The 19,524-nt window shown below is 41.6% G+C and overlaps 1 protein-coding gene across 3 annotated transcripts in view; it reads right to left on the bottom strand.

Moving 5' to 3' along the window:
- The window catches only part of kdm6a (lysine (K)-specific demethylase 6A), a 230,591-nt gene that overhangs the window by 160,158 nt on the left and 50,909 nt on the right, over positions 1-19,524 (bottom strand). For all 3 annotated transcript variants that reach the window (XM_067992901.1, XM_067992902.1, XM_067992903.1), the window contains exons 3-4: positions 13,317-13,425; positions 8,597-8,646 (exon numbers count right to left, since the gene is read on the bottom strand). In XM_067992901.1, coding sequence (XP_067849002.1) covers positions 8,597-8,646; positions 13,317-13,425 — 159 coding nt within the window. The remainder of the gene's footprint in view (positions 1-8,596; positions 8,647-13,316; positions 13,426-19,524) is intronic.

The raw sequence follows: 19,524 nt of genomic DNA, 5'->3' as shown, positions 1-19,524 counted from the left end.
TTCTTGAAATGGAAGGATAAAATAGAAAATTTATTAGAAGCTATGCCATAATTATAGAACTACTAACTTATTAACTCAAAGGGTAACCCTATTTGCATGGTCTATAGTGTCAAAAGTACTAAAGACAAACCTGTGTCCAATAATAAGCCTTCCTGATTAAACACTATAGCTCGAAGTTCACACTGATGCATCAAATTTAGGTCTAGAAGCAGTTCTGGTTCAATGACAACATGGGTAAAGAGCTGGTGATGGCATTTTTCAAGCCAAACTTTGTCAAAGATAGACTATAAATATTCTACAACTGAAAGAAAAAGTACACGGAGGTTATTTGGATTGTGAAGTACTCGGCCATACCTCCATGGAACTCAATTTCAGGTTGTCACCTGGGGTGATAGGATCTGTATCTTTCAGAGTTTGATTTCTCTAATTCACAGAGCTCAGATGGACAATGTGATGTCAGATGTATTATCCAGAAATCTTGTGGTGGACACAAAGGAGGAACTAAAGGTTCTACCCAAGAACATAGTCCTAGCAGCAATTCATTCTGGTCAAGACATATCAGTTTCAATCCAGAGTGAGTCAACAGGTCAGCTAGTGAAAAAGGATATTGTATACTACCGTGCTAAACAGAACAGGCAAAATATGAATCCGAATGCAGCCACCTAAAGCTGCAAGTGCCTGAAAAGTCCCAAGATCGGACGCTTGGCTATCTCAAAACACTTTGATGGGAGTGTACTATAGGCCCCCAAACAGTCAGGGGGAGATAGAGGAACAGATATGTAGGCAAATCTCAGAAAATTGTGCAAATAATAGGGTCATAATAGTGGGGGATTTCAACTTCCCCAATATTAACTGGGATACTCAGAGTATAAAAGGCTTAGAGGGTACAAAATTCTTAACGTGCATCCAGGAGAGCTTTTTGAGCCAGCATGTAGAAAGTCCTACAAGAGAGGGGGCGGTACTGGACCTAATTCTAGGGAATGTGGCCGGCCAAATGGAAGAAGTGCTAGTAGGTGAGCACTTTGGTGAGAGTGACCATAATTCGGTGAGATTTAAGGTGGTCATGGAAAAGGTCAGGGAGGGGCCGGAAATAAAGGTTCTAAATTGGGGGAAGGCCAATTTTAATAGGATAAGGCAGGATCTGGCCAAAATGGACTGGGATCAGCTGCTTGTAGGAAAATCCGCATCGGAGCAATGGGAGTCTTTCAGAAGGGAGATTGAGACCATACAATGGCAACATGTTCCCGTAAAGGTCAAGGGTGGTTCCAAGAACTCCAGGGAACCTTGGATGTCAGGGGATATACGAGAATGGATTAGGAAAAAAAGGAGGGCTTTTGGCAGATACAAAAGGCTAAAGACGGAGGAAGCCCTAGAGGAGTACAAAAAGTGCAGGGGGATACTTAAAAAAGAAATTAGGAGATCAAGGAGGGGCCATGAAATAACACTGGCGAGCAAAATAAAGGAAAATCCTAAGATGTTTTATAAGTATATTAAGGGTAAGAGGATGACTAGGGAAAAAATAGGGCCCATTAGGGACAAAAATGGCAATGTGTGTGTGGAGCCGGCAGATGTAGGAGGGGTTCTAAATGAATTTTTTGCATCTGTTTTCACTATGGAGAAGGACGATGTAGACATAGAAATACGGTAGGGGGACTGTGATATACTCGAACATATTAACATCGAGCGGGAGGAGGTATTGGCGGTTTTAGCAGGCCTAAAAATGGATAAATCCCCAGGCCCGGACGAAATGTATCCCAGGCTACTGTGTGAGGCAAAGGAGGAGATTGCAGGGGCTCTGACACATATATTCAGAACCTCTCTGGCCACAGGGGATGTGCCAGAGGACTGGAGAACCGCTAATGTAATACCATTATTCAAGAAGGGGAGTAGGGAAAAACCGGGGAACTACAGGCCAGTGAGCCTAACATCAGTGGTAGGAAAATTATTGGAAAAAATTCTGAAGGACAAAATTAGTCTCCACTTGGAGAAGCAAGGATTAATCAGGGATAGTCAACATGGCTTTGTCAAGGGAAGATCATGTCTGACTAATTTGATTGAATTTTTTGAGGGGGTGACTAGGCGTGTGGATGAGGGTAACGCAGTGGATGTGGTATACATGGATTTCAGTAAGGCCTTCGATAAAGTCCCCCACAGGAGACTGGTCAAGAAGGTACGAGCCCATGGAATCCAGGGTGCCTTGGCACTTTGGATACAAAACTGGCTTAGTGGCAGAAGGCAGAGGGTGATGGTCGAAGGTTGTTTTTGTGACTGGAAGCCTGTGGCCAGTGGGGTACCACAGGGATCGGTGCTGGGTCCCTTGCTGTTTGTGGTCTACATTAATGACTTGGATATGAATGTAAAAGGTATGATCAGTAAGTTCGCTGATGATACAAAAATTGGTAGGGTGGTAAATAGCGAGGAGGATAGCCTCAGTCTGCAGGACGATATAGATGGGTTGGTCAGATGGGCGGAACAGTGGCAAATGGAATTTAACCCGGAAAAGTGCGAGGTGATGCACTTTGGAGCGACTAACAAGGCAAGGGAATACACAATGAATGGGAGGACCCTAGGCAAGACAGAGGGTCAGAGGGATCTTGGTGTGCAAGTTCACAGATCCCTGAAGGCGGCGGAACAGGTAGATAAGGTGGTAAAGAAGGCATATGGGATACTTGCCTTTATTAGCCGAGGCATAGAATATAAGAGCAAGGAGGTTATGATGGAGCTGTATAAAACACTGGTTAGGCCACAGCTGGAGTACTGTGTGCAGTTCTGGTCGCCACACTACAGGAAGGATGTGATCGCTTTGGAGAGGGTGCAGAGGAGATTCACCAGGATGTTACCAGGGCTGGAGCGCTTCAGCTATGAAGAGAGACTGGGAAGATTGGGTTTGTTTTCCTTGGAGCAGAGGAGGCTGAGGGGGGACATGATTGAGGTGTACAAAATTATGAGGGGCACAGATAGGATGGATACTAAGGAGCTTTTTCCCTTCGTTGAGGGTTCTATAACAAGGGGACATAGATTCAAGGTAAAAGGCGGGAGGTTTAGAGGGGATTTGAGAAAGAACTTTTTCACCCAGAGGGTGGTTGGAGTCTGGAACTCACTGTCTGAAAGGGTTGTGGAGGCAGGAACCCTCACAACATTCAAGAAGCATTTGGATGAGCACTTGAAATGCCATAGCATACAAGGCTACGGACCAAATGCTGGAATATGGGATTAGAGTAGACAGGGCTGATGGCCGGCGCGGACACGATGGGCCGAAGGGCCTCTATCCGTGCTGTATAACTCTATGACTCTAATGCTATGAGCCCACCAACAAGCCTACTGGTCAGGTAGGAGAAAAGATGTCAATACTTGCATAAAGTCTTGTCAAATAGGTCATGTTTCAAAACTATTACAGCAGGCTCGAACAGAGGGGTAATGGTTGCTATAAAGCCTAAGACTCCATGGGAGTACCTGGGGAAGGAGTTTGTTGGGCCACTTCACCAATCCCAGAAGGATAACTGTTACTTATCGGTATTTATTAATTTCTTCTCCAAAAGGATAGAGGTATTTCCTGCTATGGGGCTCAACAGCTGAGGAAGCTAGCACAGGAATTATTTCTGCTCTTCAGGGCTTCAACTTACCTGGTGGAAATGATGTACCCTTGTCAGTCAAGTGCAGTGTTGAGAGTCAACAGAGGCACTTGGAATTAAATGCCACGACAGCAACTGTTTGCTGCATTCTGTTTGATTCGACTGTCATAAAAGCCTACACAGGCCATAACCACAACAATTGGGATACATAAGTGGCTTCACTGGCTCTTGATATCAGAAGTGCACTTCATGCCAGCACAGGTCATGAATTAGCATGTATCTTCATTGGAAGGAATTTGGTAATCCCTCTCAATGTTGCAGATTTGAGGTCATCAATTTGTTTTTGGATTCAGATCAGAAGAAATTCAGAAAGTTCTGATGACTAAGGGGCATTCCGATAATTGGAATATCTGCCCACACATCTTTGTCCCCAAACTTCGAGGTAACCTTGATTAACATTTGCAAGATGATGAAGGGGACTGACAAAATTAATCAAAGCAAAATGCTCATAATGGTGCAGTGTTCAAATATCAGTGAACAGATACCAATGGGGAATTTAGGAGCGTGAAGGAAAGTCATACCTTTTTTACCCAAGGGCAATAGAACTGTGCAATAAGTCACTAGGAAAGGCCATTAAAGCAGACAGCATGAACAACAATTTGAATTTGTACAGAGCCTTTAATGTAGAAAACATCCCAAGGTACTTCACAGATGGGCAATTGGAACAAATATTAAATTGAGATTAAGAGATGGGACAAAAAACTTGGCTGCAGAGATGGATTTTGAGAATTTTTTTTTAAATGTGGAAAGAGAGGCAGACATCTTGAGTGAGAATTCCCAAAAAGTAGGATCAATGTGACTAATGTGGGCCAGGGGATGAATAGAAGGCCGGAATCAAAGCATTTAGCTGAGATTTATAAACAAGGACAAGAATATTAAACAATATTTTGGGAAATGAGAGTCAGTGAAGGTCACAAGATGGAAGTGATGGACAAATGAGAATTTGCGCGGGACAGGACAAAAGCAGCCGAGTTTAGGAAAGTTGGAGTTTATGGAGGAAAGAGGATGGGAGACCAGCAAGTAAGGTGTTGAAATAGCTGAGACTAGAAGTGACAAAGGCACATACAAGCAGGGGCTAAGGTAGGGGTGGAGGAGGGCAACGTTGGAGATGGGAGTAAATAATCTTGATAGGATGTGCGGTTTAAAGACCAGTTCAGGATTGATTAATATGCCAAGAGTATGAACTGCCTGGTTCAAGTGAATGGCCAGGGAAGGGGGTGGAATCAGAGGCAAGAGACCAGAGCATGTGACAGGAGCAAAGACAATGATTTCAATCCTCCTAATGTTGAGATGAAGGAAGTGGTGGCTCATCCAAGATTTGATGTCAGACAAGCGTCTTGGCTATTACTCCAGATTTAGAAGAGGAGTTGAAGGAGGATAGTGCAACCAACATGTTAAATAAAACACAATCATAACTGTTAAAAGAGAATCTAGCGGGGCAAATTAAGTTTTGAGAGGCAAGCACAGAGCTGGAAGATGACAGCACATTCAATGGCCTTAAAAAGGAGATTAAGGGCCTTGGAGGGGAAGAGGAAGGTTGGAGATGTGGCAAGAATTACAAAAGTAGCTAAAAGGTCAAGTGCACTTTTTTTTAATAAAAGGAAGCGCATGATGACAGTGGTTTTTAAGAGGAGGGAGATACTGCCCAAGGAATCATTGGCAATGCCTGCTAGCATGGGAGCTAGAAAAGGAAGATAACTGAGCAATATTTGAGTAGGGAGGGGATTGAGTGAGCAAATGATGGGTTTCATGAATGAGATGAGTTTGAATAAGGCGGGAGGGTGAGATAGGGGAGAAAAATACAAAAAGGTGAGGATGGAGGATTAGAGTGAGCAGGCAACAGGGGAAAGGTTAGAAAAGGGATAAGAGGACGAGGAAGCAGTGGAGGGTGCTGCGCGGATGGTTTCGATTTTCAGTACTACGAAATCCACGAGTTGCTCACATTTGCCGTTTAAGGTGAGGGTAGATGGGTTTCAGGAGATGGTTGGTCTTTGAGACAACAGAGGTACGTGGAACTGAAGGGCATTAGTAAGCATAAGTGAAGGTATGGTTAATGAGTTCTTTCAGTATGACTGTGAAAAGGGCAGATGGAAGGAAGAAGTCTTATGCCAAAAATGGCAGTGAAGTTAAAGATGGTAAAATAGTTAAAATAGTAAATGAATATTTTACAGAAGTATTTGCTAGACAGGATAATTTAATTTACTATTCAATTTGTGTAGTTTTTTTTCTATTCCTTTGGTTTGCTGTTTTAAAATCAATTCAAGTCTTCACTGGTGCAGATTGCAAAACCATCTTAAATTTAATTATGAAGTCATTAGCCCCTGGAAATTGCAGTACTTTGATATTATGGATGCTCTCTATCATAGTATGCTACAGCACAGACTTGCCATAGAGGGAGTGCAGCGAAGGTTCACCAGTCCAATTCCTGGGATGGCAGGACTGTCTTATGAGGAGCAATTAGGTCGACTCGGCCTGTATTCACTCGAGTTTAGAAGAATGAGAGGGGGTCTCATTGAAACATATAAAATTCTGACTGGGCTAGACAGGCTGGATGCAGGGAGGATGTTTCCCCTGGCTGGGGGGTCCAGAACAAGGGGTCATAGTCTCAAGATACAGGGTAGGACATTTAGGACTGAGATGAGGAGAAATTTCTTCACTCAGAGGGTGGTGAACCTATGGAATTCTCTACCACAGAAGGCAGTGGAGGCCAAGTCACTGAATATATTTAAGAAGGAGCTAGATAGATATCTAGACACAAAAGGCATCAAGGGGTATGGGGAGAGAGCAGGAATATGGTATTGAGATAGAGGATCAGCAATGATCGTACTGAATGGTGGAGCAGGCTCGAAGGGCTGAATTGCCTACTTCTGCTCCTATTTTCTATGTTTCTATGTGCCTACGCCAGCTCTTTGAAAGTGCTAGTCAATTAATCTGGATCATTTTAAGAAACAGATTCATATATAAGTTACACTTACTGGAATCTCCAATACATTAGGTCAAAAAGCAATCTTGTACCAAACTCACTAGTTCTAACTCTGTTACATTACTTCCATTAAGGAATTCCCATTTTATGTTACATTAAGTTGAGTTGATTGAAGTCGGCCTTAATTACAACATTGTCTTAACATACCCTTATTATTTCATCATAAAGGTTGTCATATCTTTATAGGAGGCTGGAGAGCTTTACCTGGAAACAGGCACGCATATATCCTTGCTTGACTGCAAAGGGGGAAGCAGCTCCTGTTGAAATTCTGGGCCTCCAACTGGTGGAACTATCATTCAACAGGGTATGATGTGTGTCCATAGTATAGGCAGGAAGATTGGCGGCAATGCACTCTCACAATACTTGATGATTTGTGCTGCTCACCATGTTGCTCCTAGTACCTTCAGTCCACCTGGGGAGGGCTCAAACCCATGGCTGTCAGTTGTGCAATGACCAAATAATGACTATCCTTGAGAAGGAGGGTAAGCAGGATTCCTTTTGGGTCAAGATGGCTCCATAATGCAAGTTCTGAAACAAATCAACCCTCTGTGGCATTTGCAATAATCCAATAACTGATCCAGGCAGATCCACAATAATCAAGGGTACTTATGATTGACCAACAAGCCTGGATCACCAATGGAATTTACAGGGATAGAACAGCCCTTTGGATTAACCCTGAAAATTAATGCTCTAACTAATGGGATGCACCTTGCTGGACAGGAAGTGCATTAGTACTCTGTGCTGGTATACTGAACAGTTTTAGCTGGTATTGTTCTAGTAGTACTACAAATCATTGGGGGTCCCCTAGCCTTGGCTGTGCCACATGTGCTTAAACTCACTGGACTTAGGTAAGTGGAGTCTGTCCCTACAGGGAGCATGTACACTCCATTTTGGGAAAACAGAAAATATATGTATAAATTTTCATTAGCTTCATTTGGACTCAAACACAATTGATTCTTACTCGTGTCAGAAACCTTGTTGGCCAAAAAAATGTGCCGAATCCTACTGGGCAGTCTGTGATTTAAATTAGGATTACTTAATTTTACACCATTTTTAATTTTCACATTATCCTTAATGTACAAAGCTCTTGTCTGTTCAATTCTTGCATGGAGTAGCTGATCATGCACATCTATATCTATAACTGGGAAGCACTGAAGGAGGGGAGAACATTACATTCCGAAAATTCAGCAGTATATAAATGCAATTTTGTTGGTTTGTATTTATTTTTAAGTCCTTGAAAAACAAAAAAATTATTTAGACTAACAAGACAAAATGGTGCTAACTGAAATTTAAAAACTGGAGCTGTTGGAGCCTTATAAATGAATCTAGATAATTACAGAAATTTCAGTCACACATCTGTTAATCTTGGTGGCGAACTTTCAGATCCACTGTACTTTATACTGAATTAATCTTGCCCAGTTGTATGGTCAGCATCAGTTAAAATTGGAACAAACAGAAGACAATTAGAACATATTCCTATAATGAATAACTTCTGCTACATCACCCAGAACAGCGACTGGAACTCAGCTGAGTACAAAAGTAGAATGAGGGTGACCAGTCTTGCCCTTGGCAACTCTATGGCTTGTCCCACTCACCAAAGCATAGAATTATTAAAATATTAATGTTGAAGGATTACGGCAATTGTTTACAATACATATGCTTTCACCATGCATACAAGATTCATACATGAATCTACTTAAACTAGAATCTACTTAAACAAGATAAAACTGCTACGTATTTGTCGCAATGATAATCCAGAAGTTTCCAATACTTAAAGGGGGTCTCCTCCTGTGCTATCATTTCTATATTTTTAGCAACAAAGGTAATAGCAGCACAGTAGCACAAATAATGGGATTGATGGGGTAGGAGAAGAAAACAAATCTTTAGCCGTTAGTGGCTTGAGAATGCAAAATATACAAATAACTGCTCAATAAATGCTATCTGGTTAAATTCCAGCAAGAATCATTCAAACGGTACAAACCTTCCAGTAGTCCGACTGTAAACTGTAGTACCTCTGGTATGCAGATAATGCTGAAAGGCAAAAAAGAAAAAAAATCTGAATTACCTTTATTCCATAAGATTTTCAAAATAACAAAAAACAAAATAGTAGAAATCTGAAACAAAAACAGAAAACATTGGAAACACTCAGGTCAGGCAGAATCTGAAGAGAACAGGCAACATGTGCCAGTATGAATCCTTCCAAATTTGAGGATTTTAAATTTAATGCACTGGAGGACAGCAGGCTAGCATAGGCTCATGAGGACAGAAGTGATTGGACAAGCAGGGCTTTTTTTAAAAATATAATAAAAACAGAAAATGCTGGAGAAGCTCAGAAAGTCAGGCAGCATCTGTGGAGAAAGAAACAGTTAACATTTCACCTCGAAGCCCTTTCGTCAGAACTGGAAGATGCTGAAGGGTGGAATTTCAGTTGGAAACCACGTGGAATAAATCAGAGCTGGAGACAGTTGCTGAGGAAAGAGATGTGGCAGTGAAAATGAGTTTTGGAAGAAACCTCTTCAAACACGAGAAGTGAAACAGAAAGCAATGAAGGTGAACAAGGTAGAAGAGACAAATGGATATCCAGTCGGAGAGAAGAGCAGAACTTCAAGGTGGGCATTCCGGGAAGAGAAGCGGCCATGAATTAAATGCTAAATCCAAAGCGAAATACTGCAGATACTGGAGATCTGAGCTTCTCCAGCATTTTCTGTTTTTATTTCAGATCTCCAGCACATACAGTATTTTGCTTTTGATTTAGGGCTTTTTTTTGGACAAGCAGGACTTAGTCCAGGGCAGGATACGAGCAATCACATTTTGGACAAGTCAATGTTTATGGAGCATAGTCAAAGTAAGAACAGCAAGGGCGACATTAAAATAAATCACTTCGACAGGTGACAAACATGAATGGGAGATCCTGCAGTAGAGAAGATAAGGCAGGGCTCAGCTCAGGATGCCACAGCTGTGGCGCCTTGTTGAACACGATTGAGATTTTTGGGTGGGTGGGTGGGCGAGGGAGTCATGTCAAGGGAGCAGAGTTGTGGCGAGCACCAAAACCCATGGATTTGGTCTACCCGATATTCAAATGAAGGCAGTTGTGACACATTCAAGACTTGATGGCAGTCTTACAGCACAGGGGTACTCATGGGTAAAAAGTGGTGGAGAGGCATCATCGGCAAACATATGGAAGCTGACCCCATGCCTCCTGATGATGTCACTGAGGGATGGAAAAGGAAAAGGAGAGGAAGAAGGATAGACCCTTGGGGACTACTCAGTTAATCTAGTAGGGTAGGGAAGAGAAGCCATTGCTATAGATGCGCTACCCGAATCCAGATTAGTAGGAGTGGAACCATGCAAGGTTGTCCCACAGAACTGGACAATGAACTTGGGGGAGGTTGGTAGAAGACAATATAATAAACCACATTAAATAATCATGGAGGATTAGGCGAGACAACACATCACGGTCTCAACATCAGATAATGTCATTCATGATTTTGGTCAGGGCAGTCTCACTCAGTGCTGTGACAGATGGAAGCTAGACTGGAGAGATTCTAAACAGAGAATCCCTGGAGATGGGCACAGAGCAGGGAAGCTATGATACACTCCAGAACCCAAGAGAGGAAAGGGAGGTTCGAGATGGAATTATAATTAAAAAACACAGATGGGTCAAGGGTGGGTTTCAGAGTAAGAGGTGATGATAGCAATTTTAAAAAGAGGGATGGCTCCTGTGGAAAGGATCATTAATTATGTCAGCTGACATGTGGGTTCAGGAGTGGTAGTTGGGTGGATATTAAAAATTGCATAGTCCCACAATCAATCTGAGTAACAAATATTGAAAAGACATTAAATGAAATTTAACGACTGCAGCAACTCGCCGAGGCTTCTTCGACAGCACCTCCCAAACTCACGACCTCTACCACCTAGAAGGAAAGGGGCAGCAGGCACATGGGAACAACACCACCTGCACGTTCCCCTCCAAGTCACACACCATCCCGACTTGGAAATATATTGCCATTCCTTCATCGTCGCTGGGTCAAAATCCTAGAACTCCCTACCTAACAGCACTGTGGGAGAACCTTCACCACACGGACTGCAGCGGTTCAAGGCGGCGGCTCACCACTGCCTTCTCAAGGGCAATTAGGGACGGGCAATAAATGCTAGCCTCGCCAGTGACGCCCACATCCCATGAACGAATAAAAAAAGTCCTGAAAAGAGGTGGCATAGTCTTCATTCATAATTGCAGTTCTCATCTACCTACTAAGTATTTAACCACAACATTGAATATTTTAGCAACAAATGGAGGAACTCAAAACATTAATTGCTGAACACTTTAAAAACTGTAAAAATAATCTCAAGATTTAAATTTGTTCCAATTTTTAATATATTCTTTGGATTCCCAAAAATGAATATTGGATAAATTCTTGAAAATACCATCAGCACTGACACACCAATTCCCATCAAGGATCTCTTCTTCAAAAACAGTCTAATAACCAGCAACCTCTTGTAAGCAAAAATTGAGAACTGCAATGGCTAAAAAGACATGGCGAAACGCAAAACCCCATAGTATGGGACATAACCACGGTTGAAAAAGAGCAGGAGATGCAACACCCTACTTGGTCTATTCTGTAAACTAAATTTGATTTCATATGGCAAAAATGTTTGCAATCTCTCCCCGGTTAATACAACTATTTTTGATTGCGTTCTACTCTTAATTCTTTGTTTGCTTCTCTGTCTTCTATTCTTTTTCTCTCTGTATGCTTCTCAAACACAGTCACTGACTATATCCTTGACTCACTTGTTACCGTCACCCTCTTTCATCTCTCCTCCCCTCATTCACATATGGATGAGAAATCAGCGGTCGGGGCTCGGGATGGAAGGGAGTGGGGAAGGGCCAGAAATTCATGTCCACTGAAGACTGGATGTCATCCTGCTGCAATTGAGCCAGATTCAAAGACATCCGCTAACATACCTGGTAGATGAGACAACACACGTAGGTGAAAGAATAACTTGGGGGTTGGAAGAGAGGCAGAGACCTGGAAGGGAAGGAACGAGGAGGTCTTGAGGAAGAAACAAAGTGGCTGTTCATGGACTGAGCCAACAGGAATGGGTCTCAGCAAATGGCTTGGGCAGGGAGGAATGGGGCTCTAGTGCAAGTGGGCAGGGGAGTTCAATGAAGCAGACTGCTGTGCAGTAAGGCAATCTTGGGAAGTGCAAATCTGGCAATTGACAAACTTCACAGCAGGCTGTGTCTGGGAGCAGAAAAGTCTGGAGCACGAGGACAGGGATAGTAGCAGAGGCCTTTTTGGGGACGAGATCAGGGAAAGCCGATGTGGAGGACAGAGTTGTGGTTTTTCATTTTCTCTGAGAATTACAATGACCACTGAAAACTTTTTTTGAAAACCAATTTTTTCGGCAACCATTCCAAATGGTGTGGCTTTGGGACACCTCTAATTGATTTTATTTTTGGTCAACTGGATGTGTGACATCCAAGATAACCAACCACCACATTTGAGAGTCTCCAAACAAAGTTACTGAGAAATCCATATTGGTAGAGTTTGTTTGCCTAAGTAGAGCACACATTCTGTTCTGGTAGGGACATTTATCATTCTTGCATGTTCAGACCGGTTAGATGCAGGATAGTAACAGCCTCTCTACAACCCAAACATGTGGAGCACAAAACCCTACAATGGTTTCTTACAGAGAGAGGGAGAGAAATTACCTGTTAAATTGTTAACAGGTTAAGCATTCATACACTAGTATCCTGTGGCATTTCAAGCCCCAAGGCACAATTCATGTGCTAACCAATGAGCCCCGAACATGGTTTTGATAAAACAGTGGGCTGCAATCATTGTGCCAAATTAAATAGGTGTAAAAGTTATATCTCACCACCATTTGAAATTGCGGATCAAATTTCTAGAATTGACAACAATTTTAGTCCAAGAGTATCACAGGTTAACCTGATGTTCAAGTGTATTGTTGGGAAGCAAGGCATCTTCTAGAGAAAGGTGCAACAGATGCTTAGACGATTAGGGTTAGAACCCCATGAAAGAGGACAGGATAGAGAAAGCCAACTAGTTTACAAAAGGAACAAAGAGCTTTTACATTTTTTAAAAAATATACATGTTGCTTGGCAGAGAAAATGGTCAAAATTTGAAACACAAATTAATCTAGCCCTACTGGCACCAAAGTGAAAATGTCCTATAACTGGATCCAAATCAGAACTGGTGTGCCTTGTGGTTAAAAGGGGTTGTAAAATTTCCTAGTTATTTTCAGTTACTGCACCTTGTTTGTTTTCTAGCTACAAGTGCCTGAACCATACCATCAGCACCAACCCCCATCGCAACATTTCCATTTCTCACATTCTACATTCTTCTTGGTCCCTCTGTGCAAGAGTTCCCTGTTAAAACAAAACCAATTCCTGAAGTGGATAGTAATTTGCAAACTGTTCAAACTCAGTTCACTTTATTTTGACAAAATTCCCAGTGATATAAACACAATATCCAAAAGTATCCCCAAATATTATGGCATGGCACCCTCTACCAATTGACATTTTGCCCAATGCCTTTAGGCTTTTATAATTTTAACACCCTGCAATTTGTATCACCTAAAGGACAATACTGCTGTACCATTGTCCTTAGCATGGCTTGCAGTTTGTATTCAAAAAATAAATGGGCACAAGTGTAAATACAGGAAAGAATATTGCTTACCTTTTGGATAATCCTCCAACAAGAGGTTGAAATGACCAAGCTGGCAAAACAATTCAGGGTCAACTTTTCCCTCACACTTCTTGATCACCGACTCAAAGCAGTGGATAGCCTAAAGAAAACAAAAGAATGAATGAAATTGTACGGTAATAAAAGACCTGCTCTTTGAGCTACATCATGGCACTACATCCTACCTCCAGAGTTTAAGGGTTAATATTTAGGAGCAAACCAGGATTCAGATGTCGAAGCGGGGCACAGAAGCTAGGGACATGATCTCATTTCATAATTCTGGATCTCTCCACTATGTGAACAAATCAATGGAAATTTTTTAAATAGTATATGTAAAACATTTGAATTCACTTTGCACCTCACACGACCAAAGTAAATGAATGCCTAAATTTACTCAATCTCGAAGTTTCTATCATAGGAATCAGTGTCCCACATGCAATCATAGCAATTTTGTTTCTTTTGGAGTCCTTTAAAAACATGTTTTGGATTTTATTTATTTCTATTTTTATTTACAGTAGATTAGTTAGAAGTTATACATGAAGGGCACAAAATGAAAAGACAGTGGACTGAACTTAAGATACATACAAAATCACAAGTGAGCTTTGGTGCCAGGGTTAATAGATTTTATCCTACACTTACCCACATATTACTTATACCATATTAGGGTGATTAAAATGATAAAACTTTAATTGGAAATTAAAATGATATGGACTGCAGTGGTTCCAGTGAAATCTCAAACTGATTTCCCCTTCCTATTGTGCTGCCTGTTCTCAATTTCAACATCATGTTGAAATATAAAGAAAGTTCACACAGATAACAATTTCTGCAACTGAAATATTTATATAGTAACAGTGTTAATTAAATTCAATTTACTATAAAAGAGCCTTTACAATTGCAAAAATGTTAGGTGTACTGTGAGAATCTATTTCAGGCAAATAGCAGTTAATCAGTTCCAATCTTGCTTAAATCACTTCTTCCCATTTGGGCCATTTATATTTAAAAGATAATGTGATTGCTAATAGCTAAATAAATGTTAATATAGAGTAATTCCAAAAAGAAGGTGCTGTTGAAGAAGCCTTAGTGAGTTGCTGCAGATGGTACACACTACAGCCACAGCGCACCAGTGGTGGAGGGAGTGAATGTTTAAGATGGTGGATGGGGTGCCAATCAAGCAGGCTGCTATGTCCTGGATAGTGTCAAGCTTCTTGAGTGCTGTTGGAGCTGCACTCATCCAGGCCAAGTGGAGAGTATTCCATCACACTCCTGACTTGTGCCTTGTAGATGGTGGAAAGGCTTTGGGGAGTCAGGAGGTGAGTCACTCGCCCCCAAATACCCAGTCTCTGACCTGCTCTTGTAGCCACTGTATTTATGTGGCTGGTCCAGTTAAGTTTCTGGTCAACGGTGACCCCCAGGATGTTGATGGTGGGGGATTCGGCAATGGTACTGCCGTTGAATGGCATGGGGAGGTGGTTAGACTCTCTCTTGTTGGAGATGGTCATTGCCTGGCACTTATCTGGCACGAATGTTACTTGCCACTTATCTGCCCAAGCCTGGATGTTGTCCAATTCATGCTGCATGCGGGCACACACTGCTTCATTATCTGAGGGGTTGCGAATGGAACTGAACACCGTGCAATCAACAGCAAACATCCCCACTTCTGACCTTGTGATGGAGGGAAGATCATTGATGAAGCAGCTGAAGGTAGTTGAGCCTAGGACACTGCCCTAAGGAACTCCTGCAGTGAAGTCCTGGGGTTGAGATGATTGGTCTCCGACAACCACTACCAATCTCCTTTGTGCTAGGTATGACTCCAGCCACTGGAGAGTTTTCCCCCCCAATTCCCATTGACTTGAATTTTACTAGGGCTCCTTGATGCAACGTTCAGTCAAATGCTGCCTTGATGTCAAGGGCAGTCAATCTTACCTGGAATTCAGCTCTTTTGTCCATGTTTGGACCAAGGCTGTAATGAGGTCTGGAGCCAAATGGTCCTGGCAGAACCCAAACTGAGCATTGGTGAGCAGGTTATTGGTGAGTAAGTGCCGCTAGATAGCACTGTCGACAACACTTTCCATCACTTTGCTGACGATTGAGAGTAGACTGATGGGGCGGTAATTGACCGGATTGGATTTGTCCTGCTTTTTGTGGACAGGACATACCTGGGCAATTTTCCACTTTGTCGGGTAGATGCCAGGGTAGTAGCTGCACTGGACTAGATTAAGATCTCCTATCTTTTGGGAGACATCATTTATAATATGGATTTCATCTCCCATCCCATCCAAGACTTTTTGTTTTAGGTCACTCCAATGCTGCAGAGTACAGTTGTGTTATAGAAAAATTCTAAAGGGAAACCCAGATCAGTGTTTGGAATCAGTTGAGGTGTGTAAAATTGTATGTTTGTACCAACTAGATATTGCTGCAGAAACAGCCAATAATGACTTCTTCAGATCAGATGCCTCCACATAAACATCCAAGCGAGTCTCAAATGCCAATTTTCAGTTTTCCCCAACAAGGCCACACTCCCAACACATCCATAACCTACATCATCATTGCTACTCCCTGGGACAGACTTAAAATGTTATGTCTCTTACGTAGGCAGGAGCAGGGATGGAAAGAATGCTATAAAGAGGATACCTCGTACAAAGTATTCTTAGCCAATTTTTGACTCTCTCTGGTTCTATAAAAAGGTATGGGGAAAGGCCATGGAAATAGGACTAATTATATAGCTCCTTCAATGAGCCAGCGTAAGTATGATGGACCAAATGGCCGCCACTGTGCTATAAAATTCTATAAATAGGAACTAGAGAGCTCCAAAACATGGTCACCCAGAGGCACTATGATTTTCATTCAGCAGGCAAGTATAAATCACTATTTTTTTTTTGTAATGAGTTAATGTCAGATACACAGCTTTCAAGTTGGCTTTGCACTGATTTCCAAATCAGTTCTACACAACAAAGTTCTTTTAAATTTGGATGTTGGCTTCATCAGAAAGGGGTATAGGCCGGAGTCAACTGACAGTTTTGCAACTGTCATACATAGTTCATCAATTTTAGCCACTGATCCCAAAGTTGATTGTGAGAATTAGAGTTCAAATATTTTTTTAAAATAAAAACAGATTCCATTTAAATACAGAATTGGACTTGGCTGTGATGCTCCTTGTAATCAAATAACCTGTCAGCGCACAAAATGAAGACTCACACCAAAGTGAGGTACCAGAGATCTGGAGCATGTAGAATAGTAAGCCAGGAAGGAGTCAAAATATCTTAAGAAAAAGGGGGGAAAATGTCGTCAAGAAAAAAATGGTTTAAAAAGGAGGAGTGAGAAAAATACGAAATAAGTTAAACAATTTAAAGATAGATATACAAGGCTGAAATATATGGATGAATTAAGACCAAAACAAAACTACTACAGAACAAGTATTGCAACGGGGTTGTCACCAGATTTCAGTAAATCGAAATTATGCCAGTTATCTGGCATTGCATACTGCATGAGTGACTGGATATCCGACTGGTTTTGAGTCAAGTTGTATTTTATAAATCTTTGAGAATTTGTAGATTGATAGTATTGTGACAAGTTTAAAATGTCTGCCCTGCATTCCAACTGTACTGTTCTCGATCAGGGGAAATGCACATCTTGACTATTACATTAAAAATCACTTCAAAGGAGATCTGTCTAATCCTTGTAAATAGCAGACAACCACCAACAGTGCTGGCCAGTCCACCAGAGAAGGAAGGCCATCACCCTATCAGAGCCATTGTTCTACAAATAGAAACACTGTCTGTGCCCCTGAACAGCTCAGATTAGCAGGATTGTGTAAATGGGAAGGTCACCTTTGTGTCATCTTCCCTAGTGTCAGTTGGACTTTAAAGAAAAAGGGGATACACTATTGCCCACTATCAACTTGTTTCAGTGAATTCTTGCTTTACTGAAGCTAACAATCTGAGTTTTTCAAACTTTCAATGCTTTTGCTACATAGTATATGCTCAAGACATGGGAACAGTTTCTCTATTTCATACATACAAGTGGCAATTCATGTTATTGAATACACATACCTGTCCAATTTCATTCCAAATAATTTTTGCTCTTATTTAGTTTACAGAATATTAAAAATAGTACTCAATGGTTTTGTTAGGCAAGTGTTAAATCCTAACTGCAAATATTTTGCTAATTACAAGATGCAAAATTTAATCCCTACTTTTAGATCTGAAAATGAGTCGAGGAAAATAACTTGGTTTTTCCAGCAGCCTAGGAGGAACAAATAAATCAGAAACTACAAATAAACCTCATTAAGTCCTCAGGACATCTCAAAGTGCTTCACTTACAATTAATTACTTTTGAAGTGCAGTCAACATAGGCAAACATGATAGCCAATTTGTGCAAGATCCCACAAAGTGAGATGAATGACCAGTTAGTCTGTTTTTGGTAGTATTGGTTGAAGCAAAGAATGTTGCAATTAATTACTTTTGAAGTGCAGTCAACATAGGCAAACATGATAGCCAATTTGTGCAAGATCCCACAAAGTGAGATGAATGACCAGTTAGTCTGTTTTTGGTAGTATTGGTTGAAGCAAAGAATGTTGACTAGGACACCAGAATTCCATGTTGCAGGATTTCTCACGTAAGAAATGGCATCTCTGACAATATAGCCCTCCCTCATTACTGCAGTGAAGTGTTACCATTATATTGTTCAAGTCCTGAAGTATGGCTTGAACCCACAACTTTGAAGCGAGTACCAACACCAGAACCAATATGACAGTGTGTGGAAAGGTGATGCTTGGAGAACTTGATAGAATAGGAAAAATAAATGCAGAAAATTGTAATCATTGAAAATGGATGAATGTCAATGACCAGTCAGATTAGAGTGTACAGATACGTATGGAGGCATCCAGAGTGAACAATGGAAGGAACTAGACTAGAGAGGAAAGTGAATCCACCCTGAATGAGATTTTCTAATTATTACAAAAATAGCATTCTATCCGTGGTCAGATATAGTCTTTATACAGCACCAAAGTTGTCCTCACCCCACTGTTCAGCCTAGATGAAATAAGTTTCAGTAGTCTCAATCCAGCTTCTAGTGGGCATGGATCCACAACACTAAATTCCATCTAATTTGGCAATCTAACTGAGAGGGGACAAAATTCAACTTTGGCGGGGATGCGAAAGGGGCCATCAGGATTGGCCGCTTGTTAAACACCCCACCCAATTTTCCCCTTCCATTGAAGTCAAGTGAAAAGAAAAAACATCGGGCAGGGTATACAACGAGCGGCCGATCCCTTACCACCTGTTTTGCACCCCCACCGACGTTGAATTTTACCCCAAAAGTCTCCAAGGAGCACTGATGCGGGGAGGGGAAATTTCACCAATAACATGCGAGGAGCTCATGGACTTAGTCACTAAAATTGAGACTATCCATTCAGCGGAGTCTGCCGCAACCCTCATCCCTTGCCCACCAAGGTAAGGTTTCCCCTCCCCCTTGCTCTAGCCCTGAACCCACACCTATCTCCAGTTTCTCTCCCATCTCCCCTCATGCCCTTTCAACTCATGTTGTCCATAAGGCCCACCTCCAGCTCTCTCGACTCTATTCCCACTAAATTGCTGACCACCCAACTTCCCTTCCTGGCCCCATGCTAGTTGATATTGTTAACAGTTTCATCACCCCACTACTCCCTTTCAAAATATCACCCCCTCCTTAAAAAAAATACCCTTTGTCCTTGCAAACTATCATCCTATCTCCAAGCGTGAACCTCTCCAATCAGATTTCTGCCCCTGCCACAGCACTGAAATACTGCTAATCACTTTCACAAATGACACGTAGTGTAGGGAAACCTGTCAACCAATTTGTGCACAGGCCACCAGGAGAATTCTGCTCTTTTTCGAATTTGAACAGTTACAGAAAGCTCAGGCTGTAGTCAGAGAACTGGAAGTCGAAATAGGGTGACATTAACATTGTAGTTAGAGGGGACAATCTTACAAGGAAATACATAAATTAAATGTTGAAAGAGATGAATTTAACATTATGCCCTCTAATTACCAACTCACTGACAAATGGATATAGTTTTTCCCGATTTACTAAGCAAAACTCTTCAATTTTTAATACCGCTGTCAGATCTCCACTTAATGTTCTCTGTTCTAATGAAAACAGCTCCAGTTTTTCTCTCCTCAGAACTAAAACCTTGCATCTCTGTTATCACCTAAGTGAATCTCTT

This window comes from Heptranchias perlo, chromosome 11 (assembly GCF_035084215.1).
Source record: "Heptranchias perlo isolate sHepPer1 chromosome 11, sHepPer1.hap1, whole genome shotgun sequence".
Classification (NCBI taxonomy): Eukaryota; Metazoa; Chordata; class Chondrichthyes; order Hexanchiformes; family Hexanchidae; genus Heptranchias; species Heptranchias perlo.
Note: the sequence above shows the minus strand (reverse complement) of the source record. Positions and strands in the feature narration are given on the sequence as shown.